Source organism: Anolis carolinensis, chromosome 2, assembly GCF_035594765.1.
Source record: "Anolis carolinensis isolate JA03-04 chromosome 2, rAnoCar3.1.pri, whole genome shotgun sequence".
Taxonomy (NCBI): domain Eukaryota; kingdom Metazoa; phylum Chordata; class Lepidosauria; order Squamata; family Dactyloidae; genus Anolis; species Anolis carolinensis.
Window position 1 is genome coordinate 66,789,726 of NC_085842.1, and position 24,034 is coordinate 66,813,759.

General features: G+C 34.9%; 1 protein-coding gene across 44 annotated transcripts in view; it reads right to left on the minus strand.

Moving 5' to 3' along the window:
• Positions 1-565: 565 nt before the first annotated feature.
• The window catches only part of slmap (sarcolemma associated protein), a 106,502-nt gene continuing 83,033 nt past the window's right edge, over positions 566-24,034 (minus strand). For 19 of the 44 annotated variants that reach the window (XM_016991626.2, XM_016991625.2, XM_016991629.2 and 16 more), the window contains 7 exons: positions 19,917-20,042; positions 19,226-19,300; positions 17,905-18,225; positions 15,245-15,362; positions 12,296-12,467; positions 10,959-11,093; positions 566-2,443 (listed from right to left, as the gene is read on the minus strand). In XM_016991626.2, the coding sequence (XP_016847115.1) occupies positions 2,354-2,443; positions 10,959-11,093; positions 12,296-12,467; positions 15,245-15,362; positions 17,905-18,225; positions 19,226-19,300; positions 19,917-20,042 (1,037 nt within the window). In that variant the 3' untranslated portion in view covers positions 566-2,353. Of the gene's footprint in view, positions 2,444-3,483; positions 3,574-10,958; positions 11,094-12,295; positions 12,468-15,244; positions 15,363-17,904; positions 18,226-19,225; positions 19,301-19,916; positions 20,043-24,034 lie in introns of all 44 variants that reach the window. The other 25 variants (XM_062969859.1, XM_062969855.1, XM_062969850.1 and 22 more) reach the window with 5 other exon arrangements.

Genomic DNA, 24,034 nt, shown 5'->3' on the forward strand with positions numbered 1-24,034 from the left:
ACTGGGCAAACATTTTGGACTGCCAGTTAACTTTTACATATATACTGTCTTCAATAAATATATTTGTTTATATTTGTTGAAGAAATTTGTATAATTTCTTCAACAATTCGCAATTTTAATGAAATTAGTGGCTTTTCTGAGGATAGAAGTAAAGCAGCTTAGTAATGAAAATAGCATTTAAACTTAGGGATGACAAACTAAAGTATTCAAGGGGCAAAGGAAATTCACCCCTTGATCACCAAATAGAAAGGAAGAAAAAGTTGAGATGTTTGATATCCTCTTCAACATCTATACCCGTTAGCTTACAATGTTAACACAATGTTGTTATGTTGTTGTTATAGTGGGAAGATTTTGTGATCTGATAATAATTAGTGAGCATACCCTGTCCAAAATCTTGGCATCAAACAGTAAACTAATAGTGCTAGAAAAAGCATTTTTCATTTTTACTCTTGCCAGACAGAATGTATACACCACTTGAAATAAGATTGTACTTTCATCCTTTGTTGTAAAAAACACTTATCATAGCACCTCTATTTGGCAAAAAGAGATTCAACTCAAACAATCATAGGGAGAGTAAAGTTATTTTATTAAATCATGCACATCACGTGTGTTAGTGCAAATAGTTCAATCTGTACTCCAGAAATTCTATTGTTTCTTTTATATCTTTACAAAATAGATTTAAAACAATTATTTACTTTTAAAAATGTAATTCTGAAGTTAAGTCTTTTCAGAATAATATTTGCAATAACCTATATACAAGAGGTACTAAGTACCACTGGTGTGTATATGTATGTGTTGTGTGTGTGTGTGTGTGTGTGTGTTACAGCTTCCTTCAACTGCAAAGAATGAAATGAACAAAAATGACATTTTCTACATCTGTGTACTAACATTCCCTTAAATCTAAATGATCCTCCCATTAACAAATCCCAAATAGTTTTAAGACAGAAACTTTAAAGTAAAATGACCCTCAAAACCGCAAAGGCAAATAAGAACTAAATTCTATTTAAATATGTAATTAAATCTGTTGATTGCCATTCAATCCATTAAACCAAACTCTGAGGCAGTCTTCCTGTGAAATTTCCATCAGATGAATTGTTTTACTTTGCAATTCATTTTATATAATTATAGACCTTAATGAATAGAGCAGTTGTGTATGCCAGCACTTCACTCAGGCTTTAATTATAGATGCCCCTATTCATAGGTTAACCCTTACTGGAGACATTAATATTAAGGCCATATAAACTGTGGTGTAAAGCTTCTATTCATTGAAAGCACATTCTTTCAGTTTAAGTTGTTGCATAGAGGACCAATTAGATTATTCTAACTTTCCCGAAGGCTTGTGCATTTTTTGTTTTTTCTTCATTTCCCTAACAGTAGAACCACTCAAGCACTTCACATAATGAAGTTATGCCAATGAAAGCGCAATTAAAGAGACAAATATTATTTCTCCAGCTTATTTTGATATAATATGGGACTGGAAAAATCATTTCTATAATGTGATATGTGAGAAAATACGTTGGTTTCTATAGTGTCTATATACATGAGATTTAATAAATTACATTCAAACTAAAAGTTGGATCACTGCATTATGTCCATCAGGAAAAAATCAAGATTTTGCTCCCAGAAAAACCTTAGTTCACTCAGGCACACACATGCACACACCTGCACACAAGAAGTCTAGACTGAGGCTTTCCATTCAGTTTCTTCTAGAGCTCTTTAAGGCTGACAATGAATTGTACTATTTCCCAAGTCATCAACAAAATAGGACCTTTACTGAAGAAAAATATTTGTTTCTGCCAGAAGACTTGGGGAAAAAAAGAAAATTGTTCCCAATAGCTCAGTGACTCACAGCAAGTAAAAAATAATAATGGTATGTTAATATACAAATAAAGTCAAACTGAAAGGCACTGAGCACACTGCACCTGTTTCTGAGTATTTAACGGGTATTTGGCATGGGAGTCCAAATCAGAGAAATAATGCATTGCTTTCAATCTGGCAATCAGATTTTAAGTAAATTATCCACACACCTAACCACCATAAATAATTTGGTACCAAGAAGCCTACTTTAGGCCACCATAACAGTATTTAGAATTCAAACATACTACTTTAAGAATTACATGAAAGTGTAAGCAACAATATTGCTCACAACAGAATGAAGTAATAATTTTATTCCCTCTTTATAGACAGATACATTTTGTACAATTTAAAGCAATGATCCTACTGCTGCTCTGAAGCCAAACTCTGTGGTATTACTAAGGTAAAAAACGGAACAGGATGAATCTGGTTTTCCCCCCAGTATGCGAATGATGCCAGCTTCTAAAGGGAGGATGGTGTATGGATTCAACAACAGTTCTTATGGAGAGGCTCTGGTTAAGCCTGGGTACAGCACCAGGGCTGTCACAGCGACCAAAGCTGCCATCACAGGCATCCAAGGCCATTGTCTCTGTGTGGGAGAGAAAAGAAAAGAAAATAATCAGTATCTCATTCTCTTTAGTGGACAGCACATCCCTTTAAGTATCCAGCAGTCCCTAAAATGGTTCCCATGTGTTCTAGGTTTAGATAATTTCAACTGGATATTAAGGAGAATTCAATGCACACATGTCCCCATGATGTGGCTTCTTCAGATTGTTAGCTGCATGATGTCATATTTTAATAGAATTGCTTCCCAATAAACACTTTGTAATCTAATTCACTAAGAACACTCCTTCTTTGCATCAAGGTAAACTGAATACATGCCATGCCAAATTATGATTCCTCTAAACACCTTCCAACATCCTACAACAATGCATGAGATGAACTTTGCTTGCTATTATTTAACAATACTTTTCTTGTTTTGATCTCATTTTAAAGAAGATAGCACATGCAGAAATGTTAATCTTATATGTATATTTATCATCACAGCTGCCATATAACTTACATTTTGACATATAATTCCACACAGAAGGCTGTATTCTTGCAGAATATATTTTGAAATGTACTACAAATCAGTGCAAATGTCTGTTGATTTCATCTTGTCCCCCCCCCCCCCCAAATACCTTCTTTATCACAAAAGTGAGAAAAATAAAAAGCATTCAGCCCCAAAGAGAAATATTTGAATTAGTTGAAGATGGATAAAAGAAAAGAAACCCCAGGACCAAATGCAAATATGCAAACACCTCATGTGTTACATTTAATTAAACGGTTAGATTTTTCTCCAAAACGTCTCTGCAGTAACTTACAAAAGACAAATGTGTTAGAAGACGAACAGTCAGAAACATTTAGGTTATTAAAGGAACATGGTTAGCACTAGCACAAGGATACCAGACAGATGTTAAATGATTAGTTTGCTTGTTTTGCCAGTATTACACATAATAATGGCTTATTAGATGAAGGATTTGTGTCAGGTACATAAAAACCTGTTTTTCACCATGCATTTTTACAAAAAAAATGGCACAAACAGGTGACAGGGACGAACATACATGGACTGAATAGTGCGTGTAGTACCTTTCTCTACCACAATGGGCTGTAACACCAAAACAGGAAAGCCAGGATTAGGCCGATGAATACGGCTGGGACAGGTGGTAATATGGAAGGCTAAAGGGAAGGGAAGGGATATTAAAATCATTTTGTGCTATAAAATATCAATTAGGTAAAATGATTTAGATAGGGGGAGAGTTCAAAGATCACGTTTTGTTTCAAGTGAAACACTAAAGACATCTAACAAGACACAGCTAGTCTGGTATACAAAGTTAGTACACCACTGTACAAAATAAACATGGATACTGAAGATAAAGCATTTTTCCTTCTAAGTCAGTCACTGCAGTATTTCATTTAGTAGTTTAGAACAAAATGAGCTTAGACTCATTTTGAGGCAGAAGGATGCCCTAGACAATAGAGTACAGCTATGTTTTATATGCACAACAAAGTACAGAAATTCAATCTACAGTGTTCCCTCACTGATCGCTGGGGTTAGGTTCCAGGACCACCCGCAATAAGTGAAAATCCGCGAAGTAGGGACACTGTATTTATTTTAATATTTATACATTATTTTAGTAGTTATACACTATTTTAAGTCTTTATCAACCAATCGTGTGTTGATAAATTGCCTCCTTCTCCTCCTGTTGCTGCTTGGGCTCCTTGGCTTCTCCTCTTGGTTTCTCCTTCCTCCCTTCCTTAGGCTGTAAATTGTAATTCTTTTATGATTTATAATAGTCTTTTAGAGTTTATTGAAAAACTGCGAATCCGCGAAAAGTGAACCACAAAGTAGTGAGGGAACACTGTATATTCAACACATAATTCAGAAAATAAAACTGCTAATCAGGTTTTTCTTTTTTATATGCTATCATTTAAAATGCTCTTCCTCGAGTATAACTTCTTTTCCATCTTAGAGATCTAACAGAATGCATTTTGTTTAGTAATTTTTGTTAAAACAGGGGCCATTTCACACAGACACAAGTATCATCTCCATGTAGGAATACCAAAAGTGACCACTATCAGTTATGAAAAACAGACATACTTACTGAAATGTCTGTGCTCATCAATGTTCTTAACAAATGAGAATGCTTCCTTTATACTCAGTATCTTGGTGTTACCTGTTTGACCGACATTCAAGCTGGTTTTAAAAAAAACCTTTCCAGGTCAAGGAACAGCATACGATATTTTATCAGTTCCTCTGGTATGCCAAAGACCACATTTATCTCAGTATCCCCAATAACATTATTTTTCTGTTTGTGTACTACCTATGTCCACAGCACTATTAGCGTCTGTTTATTTGAGACTGAGTCTAAAAGAGAAACGAATTACTCCAGCTGAGATTACAGTAAAGTGTAAAACAGTCCATCTCTCAAAGCACTCTGCTATCATTTGTTCGTGATCCAACAACTCCGTCACCAGGTCTGAATCTGTTTGAGCTTTTCAAATATTTTCAAATATTTCTACAAGTTAAATGCTAGATAAAACAATGAAATATTTCTGTTCCACAGAATTTGTATTTGTTAGTCAGGATCATTGTCCATGTCAGAACTACTTAAAGAGGCAACAATACATGGAGTATTCTATACTATCAGGAATAGCACATATTCTTTATTGATGATTGGTCCAAATCCTAATCTTAGCTCTTGATGACTGTAATGATCTCATACAAAATGAGCCTTTTCAGAAACAACAGTACTCAATTATGCCATCTTTGTGTGTGGGGGGGGGGGGGTGCTCTAATTTCAATGGTTTTTAATCCTTTCTATATTTCAAATGTTTCGTTATTTTGAAAAACAATCTCTGCTATATCTTTTTCCTTTCTTCTGATACCTGTGTTAGGCCTACTGCTTTTAATTGACCATTTTGTAAAGGTTTTGGATTGTGCGTTTTCTCGTAGATCATCCAAATAGCATGTACAATGACAACTCTATTTAAACAGATTTGTTTGTATACTACTCTTAGTAACAGCTTCACATAAGTACTGCCTTAACAAAATTTGCCAAACTATTATCATCAGAACAACACAGAAACTGAAGTTATGCATCACAGATAACAGCCAACAGATCAAAACAGCGGGAAGATCACAGATAAAGGAAAATGAACTTGCCAGCAAGACCAACAGCAAGGAAATATTTGTCAACATTTTAAAAGGTATTATCTGGTATGTAGACAAAGGAGAGAGCATGCTGTAGTGATCTGAGCATATAATAATAATATTATTGGGGTTGTTGTGTGTTTTCCAGGTTGTATGGTCATGTTCCAGAATCATTCTCTCCTGACATTTTGCCCACATCTGTGGCAGGCATCCTCAGAGGTTGTGAGGATGCCTGCCATACAGCCCTGAAAACACACAACAACCCTGTGATTCCAGCCATGAAAGCCTTTGACAACACAATAATAATAATAATAATAATAATAATAATAATAATAATAATAACAATATGAAAACCAGCATAAATATCTCGTTTGCTGTACCATACTATGTCGTTGTGTCAATAATAATAATAATAATAATAATAATAATAATAATCGTAATCTTTATTTGTATACTGCTCTATCTTCCCAAAGGGACTCGGGGTGATTTCCAATATAGGTAAATCACTCAATATCAATATAAAAAACATACATCACAACATAGTAATACATAAACATAATTACTATTAACACAATATACTCATTTAAAATTAAAGATTAAAAAACCCGATTCGAAATTATTCCATTGGGTGGATTCAGCTACCAAAGGTCAGCATTCCAGGGTGGGCCTAGACACTGTAAAAGGCTGGGCAAGGGTTAATGCAGCAAAGTAAACATAGAGGGGGTGGTGGTAATTAAAATGAAACTGATAGGGCCTGGGTTACTTGGTCTCCAGGCCTGGTGAGGAGCTATAAAGTAACAAGGCTAGTGTAACGAGGTATGAGGTATCGGTATCGTAGGGCCGGGAAGTGGATAAAGTGCAAGGCGAGGCCCTATCTGGAGGCATGAGTGGGATCTGGGATTAAACATTTTCAAAGGCCTGCTGGAACCACCAGGTTTTCAGGTTTTTATATGACTCTGAACACCAGGATTCCAATCCCTGCTTGGCCATGGAAACCCAATGAGTGACCTAGGGCAAATTATGCTCTCTCAGTCTCAGAGGAAGGCCAAAACAAACCCCCTCTCAACAAATCTTGCTAAGAAAACCCTCTGCTCCAACAGATTTGCCTTCGGGTTGCTATAATCCAGAAACAAGTTGAAGACACACAATTATGGAAATAATCAATAACAATTCCTCAAACATAAGTAATAAAGTAATATTCACTGGAGGAATGGGCTGGATCATAACATCACATATATTATAATTCTCATTCAATTTCTGTATGCTATTACCTATGTAGGTAAAACAGTAGCACACAAACTCAAGCAGGGAATTAAATGACTTGGAAAAATTCTGAGATTAGCACAAGTACAAAATGAATCTGTAAGAAGATTTTTTAAAGGGAATCCAAGAGCAACAAGTGAAAACAGCATCATTGGGGGCCACAGCATGCCCACTATTCAGAGGCGAGCCCTTGGAAATTAACAGGATATGCAGTAGCTGGAGAAGGACACATATGATTTAAAAGGACAAAAAGAACTAATGAGAAGTATCTCATTAGCTGGTCCACATGACAAGCTAAAATGTCCCTTAAAATCAGTGGAGAAATGCATGATTGTAGAAATGCTAGGCCACCAGCACTGGAACTCTCATTAAGATAAGCAGTACAGATAAGAAGCCTAACTCTATTCTTGTTTGGAATGAAATGTTGGAATGTAACCCTGCTAAAGTGTCAGGTGTACTTTGATTGTGCTTTCCTGCATGGCAGGGGTTGGACTGGATAGCCCATGTGGTCTCTTCCAATTCTATGACTCTAATGATTCTATGATTCTAATGTAAGTTTGAGAGCAAATACAGTTCATTGTCTTCATCCTTCAGGCTGGAACAGGTTGTGGTTGGGACAGCAATTTATGACAGCCCTTTGTTGCTAACATGTATATTTCAGTGCTGTCCAAAAACACTAGAACATCTATCTACCCAAAATGCCATTCCAGACCAAATCAAAGATTCAAATATATGTAATCTTGTGTTAAACTAATTTGCATATAAACTGTTTAAATATTCTGACACTAAGACAGTTCTATACTTAAAATAATACCAATTCTGAGTATTCTCCTGTCTTTGATGATAAATTTTCAACTGCCACATGCAACAGATGCTCACCAAGGATACATTTTGTGGTCAGGCCCTATCTATTCAGATTATTGCACATGTAGGGAAAATTGCATGACTTATCGACAACAGAAAGGAATCAGGAGGTTTAACCAGAGTTAACGGACTGCTAGGAAAAGAGATTGGGAAACTGAGGAGAGGAGAGCAGTTTACCTTACATAATTCAAATTCAAATTTACATTTTGTAGACTCTTTATCAAGAATTACGTTATTCCAAACACACTAGTTTTCTGTGTAGTACAACATTTTGACACTAAGAACAATTTTTGGGAAAATTCTTATTTCTTATTTCTCCCTATAGGATCAATACAAATGAGATTATTTTTTAAAAAATTAGTGGGATACTAAAGTGTCTTTTTCAGTAGCTTCCACATTTTCTAACTGTGTTCATTATATACCATGTACATGGGCTAAATGAGTATGTAACAAGTGATATGAATATGATGGATTTAGTCATGGATTTAGTCATGAAATAGCAGAGGTGGAAGTCAGCAAAGGATGGTTAAAAACATGTTTCTGTGAACTCAGGAGTATGTGTTAAATGTTCCTTGTTTACATATTAAATCTAGGCACTGGTCACTGGATTATAACTTTGTAATGGCAAGACCTTATTTTGGATAGGTCTGGGAAGGTGTAAAGTCCTTTCCCAACACTTAATCCTCAAATCCTATGTCTGTTCCTCTTCCAGTAATTTAACTCAATTTTCCAACCCTGCAGATATATTTTGATTTTTATCTGAGCCTCAGGAGAATTTAGGGCTTTTTATGTGGAGGTGTGCATCATTAGCCCCTGAAACTTATTTCTCAACCAAAATCAGGTGAGTTTTGCCAGCAATCCTACAAATTTCTTTTATATACAAGTATTTATTCTAGATATATACAAGTCAACGTAGGTAGATATGTTTTGGACCATAAAGACTCGTACATGAATCTGGACCAAACATGGTACACATACCCTTCATTATCCAACTTAAAAGAATTGAGGGCTTTGAATTACAAAATGGCCCCCTTTTGGGGGCAAGGCTCCCAAAATAATGAAAGATATAGGCAGTGCTCAGAGGGTCAGAGCATTGCCATGGAGACATTGTGAGGGAGGCCTTTTCAGAGGATCAGGCAAACATGGAAGCAAGGTGGAAAAGGCAGCTGGACAGCGGCTCCTCTGACACCCGGGAAATGCCGAGTATATGTGCTAGTTATTTAATATAATTCAAATTTTGATTTGGTCTATACAGTTCAAAATGAAAGATGTGCTGAAACCTTTTGCTACTATTCCTAGCACATGGAATACTGCTAGGAATCAATATTCCATGAAAGGGATAAATATATCTAAAAGAACAAAGTGATGAAAAAAAGCCAAAGATTACATTCCTTCCTACTCCAAGCAACCAAATAAATAATTATATAATGTGGATCTGAAAGCAAATCACAATCAAATGCCATAAATAATTTTTCACTCTTCTTTTACCAAAGGAAGTACACTTTCAACTACATGCAAGGTGTACAGCTGTACCTCCTCTCAGTTTTGATGCGGGTATGAAGAGGGACACATAATAATAAAATGGTCATTTGAATCTAATTCTATCTTGAAGCATATTGAGAAAAAAATTCAAGAGGAAGTCTATTTGAGCTCAAAGGTTTTCAAGTAGAGGAACCTAAATGCTACATGTTTCACTACAAATCCCTTAGTTTGCTATCAATCATTATCTTCTTGCTAAATATTTTTCAGTTGATAAAAGATCTTATGCCTCACACTTATCTCCTTTAAATTAACCACTTTTTTCATACATAACCTTCCTCACAAATTATGTTTGATAATATAGCAATCCAGGAATAAAACTGATATGGTAGGAAATATGGTCCTATTTCAAACTAATCTAGTTTGCTAATCTAGAGAAAAGTTTTCCTCCTCCAAAAAGCCAGATCAAGTAAAGCCATCAGAATGTTTCTGATCCTCAGAAAGCAAACATCATTTAGATAATGCCCACCTGATCCTTTTATGTAACTGAATTAACACTGTTATGACTGAAAACATAATCTGTGAAGGTTCTGTAGGAAAATCCAGTGAGCAGACAACCTAATCAACACAGATGCTATATTTCAAAATATATGTCACATTTCTTCAGTCACAGATATCACAATCACTTCCTATACTGAAATGGGATCCAAGAGAAAAAAGCAGCAGGTGAGAGTCCATGCTGAAATTAATTTCAATTATTGATACTTTAAAGGTATTTTATTGATATATGATGACATTCATGGTTGTTCTATACACTGTTCATTGTATTTTTCAAATAGCATTTAGAGTTAATTTAACACAAAAGCAATCAATAAGCATTATTAAGAAACGCTGAAACTGCAAGCTTACAGGAATGTGAAGTGTTTTCACCCCATTCCAAAGTACGTACACAGACCTACATCAGAATACAGCCATAAGAAGACTATATTAAATCACCCATTTCATGCATCCTTGGGGAACAAAGCTCTTATTATGACTGAATCCTCCCTGAATAATGTTAAACTGCAAAGAGATCATTCTAGATACTGGGCAGGAGTATAGTAGACCCAAGCTCTACTTTTCCTGATATAAAACAGTAACTCATTCTTCCTAGAAAGTTAACCTGTTGTTCAAGAAAATATTTGCTGCCACAAAATATGGCCAAAGACAACAACACTGAATACATTTCTTTTTTATATCATGGTGTTTGTTTTTTTGCTTTACATAATATAACATCCTGTGAAGCAGAATGTTTGAGTAATTGTATATAATAAATTGTACATATTCACTAGCCACATTATTGGCCTTTACAGGGATATTCACTAGTCACATTATTGGCCTTTACAGAAGCACAAAAGGAGAAATACTGGTGAAGTTCTCCCAAGCCAGGTTCAGCAAAGAAATCAATATGCTCTTTTAGATCTTGTTTCAAAAGAGGCGAGATTTGCAAACCTCAGAATAGTTTTCTCTGGCAAAGAACTGTTATCTGAGTGTAACTGAGATGTACCTCTTTTCATTAACAGGAAAAAAAATGCAGAGGTCTGTAAGGGCAAAATTCAATTAAGGAGAAAGCCATCCTCAAAGCCTTCTCTAAATTTTTCCATCTGTATCCAGAAATCACCTGACAATACTATTGTGCCTACTGAGCTTTGCAAAACAAACACACAAATAAATGTCCAAATCTTTAGCCTGTAGGTCTAATATATATGCTCACAAAACAAAAATGAAATTACCAGAATCTCACACACATTTTACACCAACTTACATGGTTTCCTTTTTCTTGTAACAGCTTCAGGTTTTCTTTACACTGTTTGAGTTCATCTGTGATTGATTGCTTTTCCTGCTCAGTGATTTCAAATTTAAACTTCAGTTCTGAGAGTATGGTCTGTGTCTTTTCATACTAAAAGCAAAAAAACAAACATACATCTATAGACCTATTTAGAGTAGATATGTCACATCTTATGACTGTGTTCCTAAGCTTCTTAATGTATTTCTCAGATTGGGTTTTATAATGGAAATTTGTGGCAACAGTTTAAGATGTGTTTATTTATAAATATGATGCCTATTTGCAGCTGCACAATACTTATTTATTATTTGTATTTATTAGACACAAAAGTCAAGGTGAAAGCAAATGCATGTCTATTCCCTACACAGAAATACTTGATTTACTAGCAATGTTGAATAAGATTTATCTCCCACTGTTGTTTTCCTACTCTATGATTCTATCGTATGGAATAAATGTAGAAATTGAGTCTTACAGTTGAATTTTTCAGAGATGCATATTCATATTTCACCTAACTCAAGAACGAAGTCAACAAAGAAATATGGACCAAGTTCATAATCAGGTTTTACAGTGAATAAACAATACTCAGTTTTAAAAGGCCTGGACAATATTTCAATAAGTATAAAAGCATGTTAGAGACATAATACAATGGTCCCCTTCATGTATGTTTAATCAGATTTTAGATACCCATCCCTGGACTTTAGACCTCCTCTTTTATAACAGCTGTGACACACCACAACTTTATTTATTTTTTATTCTGAAAGCAACACAATGCCATTACTCATTCACAACATTAAACTATGGTTCAAAATGGTGTGCATAAGGCTCAGAAATTGTGGGCTCCTCCTGTTCTTGTCCTCCTATCTAGCAAGGTAATTTGAAAGACACTGAAGGCTACTGGTTCTATAGTTTAACAACCACAGTTATTTCTTAAATCCAAATCAAATATAGACATACTGTAGTATGTCTTAATCACTGTTTAGTAAAACATAGTATAGCTTACCTGCCTGACCTGTTTCCCTAAACCATAGCATAGTCTAACTATCTTCAAATCCCATTTTGAAAAATTGAGTAACTAGGATTGAAATCAGAAACAATAGCTTCTGAGCTATTTTTATGATCACATAAACAGGCTAGAATAGGATGGGAGAGTGGAGAGGCCTGGGCATGTTTTATAAAACTAAACAATTGTTCAGTATTGTACTCAGCCAATGAGCAGACTGGATAAGAAGTGTGAATCCTTATTACATTACCATAGTCTAGGAAAACAAAATTATTACTATAAACATCCATATAGGTGAAATCAATTTGATATCAACCTCATTCTGAACATCCTTGGCTTGGTTTTCTGCCTCGTGAAGAAGAGTTTTTAGACTAGCGGCATCTCGCTGGTGTTCTTCTTTCAAAGAACCCATTTTATTTTCAAGCTCCTTTCGAGTCAGTTCAAGAATACTCAGGTCACTGGTAAGTGCCAGACTATGTTGCTGAGAGCTGGAAAAGACAAAAAAGATAAAATCTCAAAGGAATTGCTTGAGTAGAAAGAAATGCTTTTAATCAGCATCTTCAAAACTATGTTTTATATGCTAAACGCTAAACAAATCTTTATTATGGTCATTGACCAGCATAAGGGGAGTAGGGTACAGTCTCATAGAAGCATTATGCATTAAAATCATTATAATATAGGCTAAAGGCTAAAATACAGAGGTGTATTAAAAGGCTAAAATACAAAATACTATTCAAAAGAGAAAAAATGACTAGAGAAATTGAAAAGGGAAGAAAGTCTGGAGGAAGGGGTAAGAGCATTCAGGCAGTATGAGGGAGCATAAAGAGAGAGAGGGTACAGGCACAGGTTTAGGGGGCTAGGGAATGGGAGCACTAAATATCTATAGTTTCAATTTGTTGATAAGTTAGAGTGCTAATTTTATATGTTTTATAACCTCTGTACAGTACTAGGAATCCATAGCAGTCCCTAGATGAAAGAGTGTATTGATATATTGGTATACTGTATAAAAAGGACAAAGCAATATTCTGTGGAAGGATAATGCTTTGTTATTGGAAATGCAAACCTTTATTTGTTAAAGCAACAGACAATTACTAAATTATAATATACTATAAAAATGGAATGGTGCCAATGTAACTTCCTAATTGGAGGAAATGGCTGACAGGAATCCCAAACAGGAACAATCTTGTGAAGAAGTTAAGGTAGGCTACAACACTTGTTATAACAATATACAGCCAGTCCCTAAGTTACAACCATTTGACTTACAAATGACTCATAGTTAAGAACTAAGCGGAGGCAACAAGAAGTGAGAGAAATCTACCCGTCGGAAAGGAAAACTACTCCTGGAAGAATTATCATGGGGAAAAGGTGTCCCAACTGAAGCTTTATCATCAATTCTCAATCAAGGCAAATTTTTCAAAATAAAATTATGTTATCACGGGGACAGAAAGTGAGGTGAAATTTGAACAGGTTATTACTTTTAAAGGCCTATATGTGTGACCCTAGGTCACATATGGGATTGACTCTTTCCATATAATCCACTTCATATACTCCGAGGGACATTTGCTTCAATCAGCCAAGACTATGTTGGCAACTATCAGCCAGATAACTTTTCTTCAGCCAGACTTTGATTGTAGAACAACGTGACAGAAGAGGCTTGCTGGCTAAATATGCTGCCTGAAGTTAAAACATCATCTCTTTCAGCAGGGCTATCGAGATAATTTTAAATTATGGATTTTATATAACGAATATTAATTTATGGACTGATTGTTTTAATATGTATTTGTCTTATATCTACATGTATACTGATGTTATGTGTTTTATTGATTCATATGTTTTAAACTGATGTTATGTGATATAATAATCTGTTTTTGTTCACTGTCTCAATCTATGGGGAAAGTTTGGTAAGAAAACAACAACAACAACAACAACAACAGTAATAATAACTAGTAGTAGGGGTGAAGCTATTTGGAAATTATTTCAGACAAAGTAAAGTACTTTTTGTATACTTCACAAGACTTTAGAATTAATTGTTCCATAGAAAAGGAGATGATGGTTATGATGATGATGATTAACTGAGACCCAGAAGCACTTGGTTTCTATGTAAAATGGCCCAAGTTCAGTCCCTAGCATCTCAATAAAGAGTAGGAAAAACAACGTACAATGGTCATTCACTGCAGACAGTTCTGAAAAGATGCACCAATAATATGGTCCAGTATAAAGTAACTTTTGATTCACTTCTGATTTTGTATAACAGCTACTGAGCCTATAGAATATAGCTCCAGCCAGGCAATTATCTGAATTGTACACAAGATTCATTAATAGATATGATATTTAGGTTATATAAAAAAGATAGCATTATGGAAAAAATGCATAGCTATTGACCTTGACATTACAGTAGAGTCTCACTTATCCAACACTCGCTTATCCAACGTTCTAGATTATCCAATGCATTTTTGTAGTCAATGTTTTCAATATATCGTGATATTTTGGTGCTAAATTCATAAATACAGTAATTACTACATAGCATTACTGCGGATTGAACTACTTTTTCTGCCAAATTTGTTGTCTAACATGATGTTTTAGTGCTTCATTTGTAAAATCATAACCTAATTTGATGTTTAATAGGCTTTTCCTTAATGCCTTCTTATTATCCAACATATTCGCTTATCCAACATTCTGCCGGCCCGTTTATGTTGGATAAGTGAGACTCTACTGTACTTGCATTTGATATTGTTTTCTATTTTAATTCTACAGGTGTATTTGAGTAGCATGAATTATTACTTTTACTGAAGTAAACTTAAAACGTATCTTCAAATCCTGTCGCTAAATTGGTAATTTTAACTTGTTTTTTTAAGTTAGGAAATACTGGCTTCCCTCTACCTTTTAAGGTTCCAGCTCTTCCTGATGCCTGTGAACAACTGTCCCTTCTAGCCATTCCCTCAGCCCTGAAAAGGTGGCAGGGGCAAAAAAATGATTTGTGATGTAGGTCTGACAGAGCACATGGCAATCTGATAAAAACCCCTAAATGTGCTGAAATTTTTTTTATTATTGAATGCAGAGATCACTGTTTGGGCTTCTCCTTATTCCCAACTCTTCCATCTAATGTGAAGATCTCCTCCTACCCCACCATCATGGTATCAAACCTCCAGGTCTTCTAGATGTGGAAGCTCTCTGCGCCCACAATATAGCATTTGATAGATAGTGTAAGGCTCTGGTTTCACCCAGTCAAATCCTGATATCTCCCATTAGACTCAGAAGCACTTACTTATGTAGTTCCTTCTCATGTCGCTGAAGTTCACCCGCAAGCAAAGAATTCTCCTTCTTTAATGAAAGACACTCTGTTTCAAGAACAGTCCACTCCTTTCTCAGCTTTTCAAGTTCACCTACAAGCAAATAATGCTACGTTATCCATTAAAACTGACAAATAATATCTTCAAAAGCCTCCAGCAGAGTCTACAGACATAGCTTCAAATTATATGAAAGAAATGCTATGTTATGTGTATTTTGTGGTTTTTAAAAGTCTGAATGAGTAATCAGCATCATTATCTCATGCAGGTTACCACAGAAGCCATAGCACTATTATGTGCTGAGCAAAATTTCCAAGGGAAACCATTCACACATAGATATGAATTAACAAAAAAAACTTTATGCATCTGATAAAATACCACCATAAATCATAATCCCACTCATCAAACCAACCTGAAGTAGAAAAGACAATGAATCAACTTAAGAGTATGACCAAAATATTTTTTTAAACCTATTATTTATTTATTTTACGTCATTTCTATCCCGCCTTTCTCACCCGAGGGACTCAAGGCGGCTTACAAATCTGGCAAGATTCAACTATTAATAAGAACTTGTATCACTAAGAACACATGCAAGTGTATCTATAGGGTTTCATCAATACTATAATAGAAAGAAACAGGCATTTAAAGTATGATATTAATGAGTGAACTCATTCTAAAACTAATGTTTCAAGCATCAGTCTTCAGTGTGCTTATGGCATAATTGCTACAAGAAATAATTTCCATTGATTTGATATATATATAAAATATACACAGGAGCCAAATTACTGGAAGCTCAAATACTATTTAAAAAACACCAATCAATTTAATTTGCACTGACTCTTGAAGGAACTAGGTAAGTGTGGCTACAATTCTTGCAAAGACTCTTACAACTAATGAGCACGAACAGGATGTTATTATCAAGAGCTCTAGGACAGTATTACCAATCTCAGTTTTTCTGGTGGCTTATTTTAACCAACAATTCTGAATTCTGAATTTGATGCAGCCTGCTAATATAGCTTGATTTAACATTACATGTTTTTTCATGGACTACATGGGCAGTAGAAAACGGAGTCTTTAAATCGATGTGTATAACTTCATATGCTAGAGGTGAAAACATCTACGTAGAATGGTCAGCTAGATGCCCCAAAAAATACCCTGGTAGAACATGAAGGCAGCAGTTCTCCTCTGCTATTGTCCCTTGTCCCTGGCAAGTGAAATTACCCAATATGCCAAAGATGTCCAAGAAGTCTCCTGACCACCACTAGTATTCCCTTAAAGTCAATACTGGTCTCTCCAACCTCTTTCTCTGTCTTAAAGGCTGTCTTGACTTGAATTATCATTTGTACTTAAACCTAATGTAACGAGAGTACTTTTCTTAACAAACCCTTGAAATCCTCAACCTAAAATAGCCTAGTTGTATTACCTCATCTGATTCATCAAAATCCTGATCAGTGTAACTTTCCAACTCCTCTACACTATCTTCAGAATCTGATTAAAATTTTCACAAATCTAAGTTGCTGTCAGAAACCTTCCTATTAATTGCGCTGCCTGCAATAACTGTCTGCTTTGTCTTTCTTCTGTACTTCAGAGATTTATTGGATGAATTAACTGCAATGTCTTCCTTTCTCTGTTCCTTTGAAGTCATTCTTTGTTCCTGCACCTGCAAACTCAATTGCATTTTATTAATTTCATTGAATGAACTTATTCCTAACCTATTTATACTTTCATTTAACAATGAACTTAATGAATCAAATTGAGAAATGAGATTAATCAAATTGCCTGAATTATTCATATAAGTAAAATTGTTTAAATTACTTCTATGCCATAAATTAATGTCCCTTCTTTCTTTCTTAAGAGCTGCCTGACTTTCGGCATAGAATATGATTTTTCAAAATGGCAACCAGATTTCAAATTTGTGCTTTTCAGATGCAAAGACCCTTTGCCACTCTTACTGCCTTTACAAGATGTGGGTTTTTTAAAGAAATGCAGAGGTGTTTTTATCTGGCGCTGCCCACTTCTGCAGAAACTCGCTCTCAGTTTCGCTTACACTAATCAAAATCTTAATAGCAACTCCATTCCTGAATTGGACTCTTTTGGCAATTAATTTTTAATATTGGCCACATTGTGCTGCTCACCCTCCGCAATCTGCTGACTCAGTCTTGGAGGGACTTAAGAAAAATTAAATCACGCTCCACTTGTGCCCTTCTTTTCTCAGGATGCAAGCAGGAATCTTCCTTAACTTTGTCTGCTTCATTCTTATTTTTTCTTGTTGAATAAATCAGTAGCTCTGTCTTAAGTGTTATCTTAAATAACATAATTTAAGACCTATAATTAATTTGCAATGTAATTAAAGAAAGACGGAGGGGGGGGGACATTTGATCAGTTGGCAAGGCAGGCATTTTAAAGCCGAGAGGAGAGAGTATTTGGAGACAATGGATTAGTATTTTGATGATTCCTGCTTTTAAGACTTTGGAACAAATTATGAAACCACTCGTAATGGATTGTTCTTTTAGCTTATCTGAGAATGCCATCTTGCCTCCTTCTTGATTTACACTAAAGATATAAATGAAGATAATTTCATCTGACTATTCAGTTCTGAAAAGTACATTTCATTAATTATGAGGCCCCATTGCTATACCTTGTAAACGGGAGGCCTCCTCTTTCTTCTGCTCCTCGCACTGCTGACATCGTAACTGAAAACTGGCCTGGAGACTCACAATTTCTTTTTCATATTCAGAAGCCTCTTTGCGCCACTTTTCGAGCTCAGCTCTTACTTCTGTAAGCTCTTCTTGTAAAGAGGTGACATCTACTTCCCTTTCTGATGCAGCCTTTTCAGCCACTTTCTGCAGTAAGAGGATCTCACTCTGAGCACTAAGCAACTCATTCCGTGTACTAGAGATCTCGTTCTCCTTTTCCTTACGAACACGTTCAATGTCTTCCTGTAGCCTAAGCAGCTGAGCTGTGAAAATGTGTAAGAAATCAGAATTTATAAAGCAATCACTAGTAACTAATGGGACTTTAAAACTTAATTAAAAGAAAAGGGAAAAAAAGATTCATATGGAGTAATAAGGTGCAATACATTTCTTATATTCTACCATGACTAAATTAGCATTTTTAAGTACAGTATTCAGAAAAAAATGGAAAACTGGGTACATTAATATTTAGCACAAACACACGTTTGTGACAAGACTTCATGGTGCTGAGATTTTTCATATTGATTGACAGGGTGCATATTCTTGTAATTACAGAATCATAGAATTGTGGTGTCAAAGATATATCACTGTTTGCCAGAATGGGGATCTGCCAGCCACCAAATACAGTAGAGTCTCACTTCTCCAAGCTAAACGGGCTGGCAGAAGCTTGGATAAGCGAATATCTTGGATAATAAGAAGAGATTAAGGACAAGCCTATTAAACATCAAATTAGGTTATAATTTTACAAATTAAGCACCAAAACATCATGTTTTACAACAAATTTGAAAGAAAAATCAGTTCAATACGCAATAATGTTATGTTGCAATTACTGTATTTACGAATTTAGCACCAAAATTTCATGATATATTGAAAACATTGACTATAAAAATGGCTTGGATAATCCAGAAACTTGGATAAGCGAGGCTTGGATAAGTGAGACTCTACTGTACTATTATAAATAACAATAGCAGTTGAGAATAATAAAGGGACAAGTGATATTTGCTCCCATTTTTTTTGTCTGGACACAAGGAAAAGTGATAATATGCCAATCTACAGATGTCTTAATGGTGTGTCTTATTAGAAAGGTGTCAATACCACAAATTAGTAGGTACTCTCTTTTTTGCAAGCACTCCATTACATTCATTTGTTCAGTCATTCTTCAATGGAAACTTTGTTCTGTTTTCAGAACAATGTTTCCAATTCCTTGCTCTTTCAGTGACATCATCCCCATAGTCATTTTTGTATTCTAGATTATTATTTTTTTACCTTGGAGAACTTGAATTTGCTTAGTGGACTCTTCAGCTTGCAATTTGTAAGCCTTTCTTTCTTCTTCTAAAAGAGCTATAAATAAAATGAAATTATCTTAGAATTTTTATTAGTTATTTTTACTGTTAAGTAATTTGCATATTAGACATTAGTTTTTAGACTAGTTTAGTGGGTCATTAACAAAGCCAAGAGAAGTAAATTATCATATTTAAATGACTGAATTATTTTGCTAGTAGTTAATAGTTCTTTAAGTTTGTTCAAAATTTGAACTTCTTTTCTGTACATCCATGATATCCTTATGCTATGAAGCATCATAAATCTGATCATAAGAAAAGTGTCTTATGTTGTTTCCACTGCTTGCACGATAAATGCTTTTAAACTTAAATTACAGTGCAATCCTATGCATGTTTACTCAGAATTAAGTCCCACAAAGTTCACTAGGACAAAGTTCACATGGAAATCTTTAGTAAAAGGAGAAAGATTTAGATGATCTGAACAGAAACCAGAGTAACTAGGACTAACTTCTAAGTAAGCCAACAAAGAATTGCAGTGTTACACTTTTTCCCCTTCACTAAAAACAGATAATAAAATATACTATGGACATAGATGAAAGTATCTGTTTCTATCACTGATGAACTTGGACATACATTTTCTGAGATATTCTGCAGATTCAAATGAATCTTAATCTCACCTTGCAGTTCAGAGCATTTTTGTTTACTTGTCCTAGCTAGCTCTTGGGCTTCAACCAGTTCCTTGTGCAGCTGTTGAATTTCTTGGTTAGTCTCAGTTTCTGACTGTGCACCCTGCAATTCATCTGCTAAAAGAACATTTTTCTTTAAAGCATCAGTTCTGGCAGTGGATCAGTTTCTATTAACTTGTTAAGACAGGATCTTAAAGAGTCATGCAAAATAAGTTAGCTACAAATTAGACAAAGGTTAAGAGATAAAATATTGTTATGAAATCAAATGCCCGTACATTGAAGTTCTGCATGCCAAAAAATAAAGTGTATTTCAGCAGGTATAATGAAGACTACTACTACCACGACGACGACGACTACTACTACTACTACTAATAATAATAATAATAATAATATTTATTTCTATCCCGCCCCATCTCCCCAAAAGGACTTGGGGCAGCTCACAACGTAAGTAAATAAAAAGTAAACACATAAGTGATAATGCTGACCACAGTGTATACTTTAAGATTTCAGACAAGATTTCATAAAGATGTTCAAATCAACCTGAAAATAGCTGATCTTTCATCTCAGATGTTGAAGTTATTACTATGATACAAAAACAGAGCACTACGCATGCCAGATACCAGAGAATACCTAATAGAAACAGTGGGTCCTTGAGCTATTTTGGAAATGTTTCTAAAACATGGAAATTTCAATTTTTAAACATTTTTCTTGTGATCAATGAAAAAAAGCAGTATAGTATTGGAAATGGTACAATTACACTTTCAAAATGGGAAGGCAGGGTTTTTTTTTCACTTTTCATAAGAAAAAACGTTTAAAAATGTGAAAAGTTGGGGAAAACATGAGTATGCACCCAAAAGGCTTGAGATCATACTTGAGATCATTCTAGCAGATTGGGTGTCACTGACTTAAAGAGGAAAAGATAAAGCACCATGGAAGAAGTTCTAACAAATTACAGTACCTATCCACCTTAACTTCAAGTTGCATAGCTTCCAGTAAAGAAGTGGGACAGATAACAAGGTAAATAGTGGTTGATAAACAAAACAATAAACCATCTTCTCTATGCACTCTGATCAAGAGGGTGGGGAAATCATAAGGAGATAAAATACTAATTTAAATGCATTTAGGCTAGTGAAATCTACTCCCAAAGTCATGTTATTTCCAGAAGGCAAGACAGCACAAAATATTTGTCAAGGTTTACTAAAAGTCACATCTATGTTGAAGTGATTTCTCTAATTCAGTAATCAGAGGGGGGAAAGTAGTACAGCACAAAGAAATTACAGCTTTATTTTCAGAAGAGAATTTCAAATTATTGCCACGATGTCTGATTACATTGCAGATCCTGCTATCTGAACTGCAGAAAGATAAAAGATAATTTAAAATCTCCTCTTTGCCAGCCTGCTTGGGACATATGACCAGCCAAGGAAATCACATATCATGATCTCTTATTGATTGACCAGGGACAATTTAGAGTTAAGACAACTAGCCCTTGAGGGTTATATTTTCCAATTGTATTCTTACAGATAAATATTTGAGAAATTTACGATGAGTTAGAAGTTATATAGCCGTGAACCAATAAGACTGAATGTGAAATGAAGCTATGCAAGGAAGATGAACATTTAATGGATAAAATGTATAAACTGTGGTAGTAGTTGGTAAGAATGTATGGTAAAATGGGCACAAAACTTTGATTACAATATGTATATTTGGAACAATGGGGTAACTGTGTACTAAGGGCTTAAAATTTATATTTTTGTTCTGATCTAAAGAATAATTTTATAAGATGATGTACCATTGGTACTTGACACCTGACTGGCTAAAAAATATAAAGTGTAAACAATGACTGTTGGAAAAGTGGACAACAAGAGGGAACTTTTTAACCATATGTGGGGGACTTGTGAAAATGCAAAAATAAAAGGGGGGGGGGCAAATATATTATTTCACCTACAAGATTCTTAAAGAATGTCATCAAGAACAATATGGACTTCTGGTCATTGTTTACCTGCATAGACAAATATGGACAAATACCAAAGGACTGGGGGCTGGAAATTATTGTTTCAATACATAAAAAGAAAGTGAAGCAGGATGATCCTGCTAACTATAGATCCATCAGCCTCTTCAATACCATCAGCAAAATATATGCAAGGCATCTTCAATGGAAACTGCTGGACTGAAGGGAGCAAGACAACAAACAATTTTATCACAAGACGACTTATAAAACTTTGAGATTTAACACAAATGGACAAGTTACCTACTTTAATAAGAGACAAATCTTTGGAAAACTTTGTGAAAGTCTGGCCACCCTTAACAGTTGAGGTTTTTTGGTAGTGCTGGAGGAATAACATTTTAATATGGGTTTTGAATAGTAGTTAAAACATAAGTGGTAGACATATGAAATACCGTTGATTAGTATAAAGGGAGTAAAATTTTATAGCATCTGTAACTATCTGCCATACAGCTTATTTTATTTGCGCTTTTAATTATGATCTGTATTTTATAGTTTTATCATGTTATGTTTTTATGTATATTTGCTTGTTTTTATGTTTGTATACTATATGGCATCAAATATTTACCTTTTGTATGTGTAAACCACCTGGGTCCCTTTGGGGAGAGAGGGCAGGTTAGAAATAAATTATTATTATTATTATTATTATTATTATTATTATTATTATTATTATTATTATTATTATCGTTTAAAAAATCAGAAGTCGATATTCTATTCAGATATTTTCTTCTTTCTTTCCTTTCCCTTCTTTTGTATATAGTCTATTCTACCTGTAGCTTTCTGTTATTTCTTTTTAATCTGTATATCTTATTTTATTATAGTTAAAATAGTTAACAATTTTTAAGAAATAAAAAAAGAAAAGAGAAATCTGTGGGTATAAACACACTTACCTTTGTGTTTGTACTGAATGTTTATTTTACCAAACAAAATGCTAAGAAAAAACAACTGCCATTCAAAGTCTAGACAAATAACCCAACGTGGATGATGAAATAGAAGATATTCTTATCAAATTTGCAGATGACATTAAATTGGAAGGGATAGGACAGGATTCTGTTCTAAGAGGACAGGATCAAAATAAAAAATGACCTTAACAAATTAGAGTGCTGGTCCAAAACTGACAAAATGAGCTCTAACAGAGAGGGAAAAAAAAACAAAATATATAGATACAGGATGGGTGACACCTGGCTTGAAAACAATCCATGTAAAAGGGATCTAGAAATTTTAGCTGCTGAACATCAATCAACAGTGATGCAGCAGCCAAAACACTCCAATGCAATTCTAGGCTGCATCAATAGGACTATAGTGTCTGGTTCAAGGGAAATGATTAGGAGCGGCTTACGGAGTTGGGGATGTTTAATGTGGAGAAGAGAGGGTTGGGAGGAGACAAAATATTCCTATTTTAATATTTGAAAGGAAATGTTGAGGAAAGGACAAGCTCATTTTCTTCTGCTCCTGGAACTAGGACACGGAGTAATGGATTCAAACTCCAGGAAAAGAGATTTCCCTCTAAACATTAAAAAGAACGTCTTTATAGTAACAACTGTTTGGCAGTGAAATATGTTGCCTTGGGAGTGGTGCAGTCTTTTTCTCTGGAGGTTTTTAGGCAGAGGCTAGATGGCCAACTCTCGGGACTACCTTGATTGGGTTTTCCTTCACTGCAGGAGTTTGGACTAGGTAGCCCTTGTGGTCTTTTCCAATTCTATGATTCTATCATGCTATGTTTTAACTAATTTAACAGTCTCCTGATCAGTCAGACATTAGCATTCACAACCAAAGCACTTTAAGATATTCATTCAGAAGTATGACTTCATATTTAAAGATGAATTCTAATTCCCGAACCTGAAAACTATCACCAATCATTAAAATACAATCAAAATGCAATTGGCTGAAAGTTCACAAGTCCATATCAATTCAGAGGGCCAAAATAGATGAGACATAAGGGAGACATTTCTTATGATCCTTATCTTTGCTTCAAAATAAGTGAAGGATGGGCAGGGGTTGAAGTTCCTGCATGAACAAAGGATTTCAGTTCTTTTACCACACCAATTGCAAAAGGTACTTCCCTTTTCCTCCTTTTTAAAAGTAATAGAAATCTTCAAGGACCAAA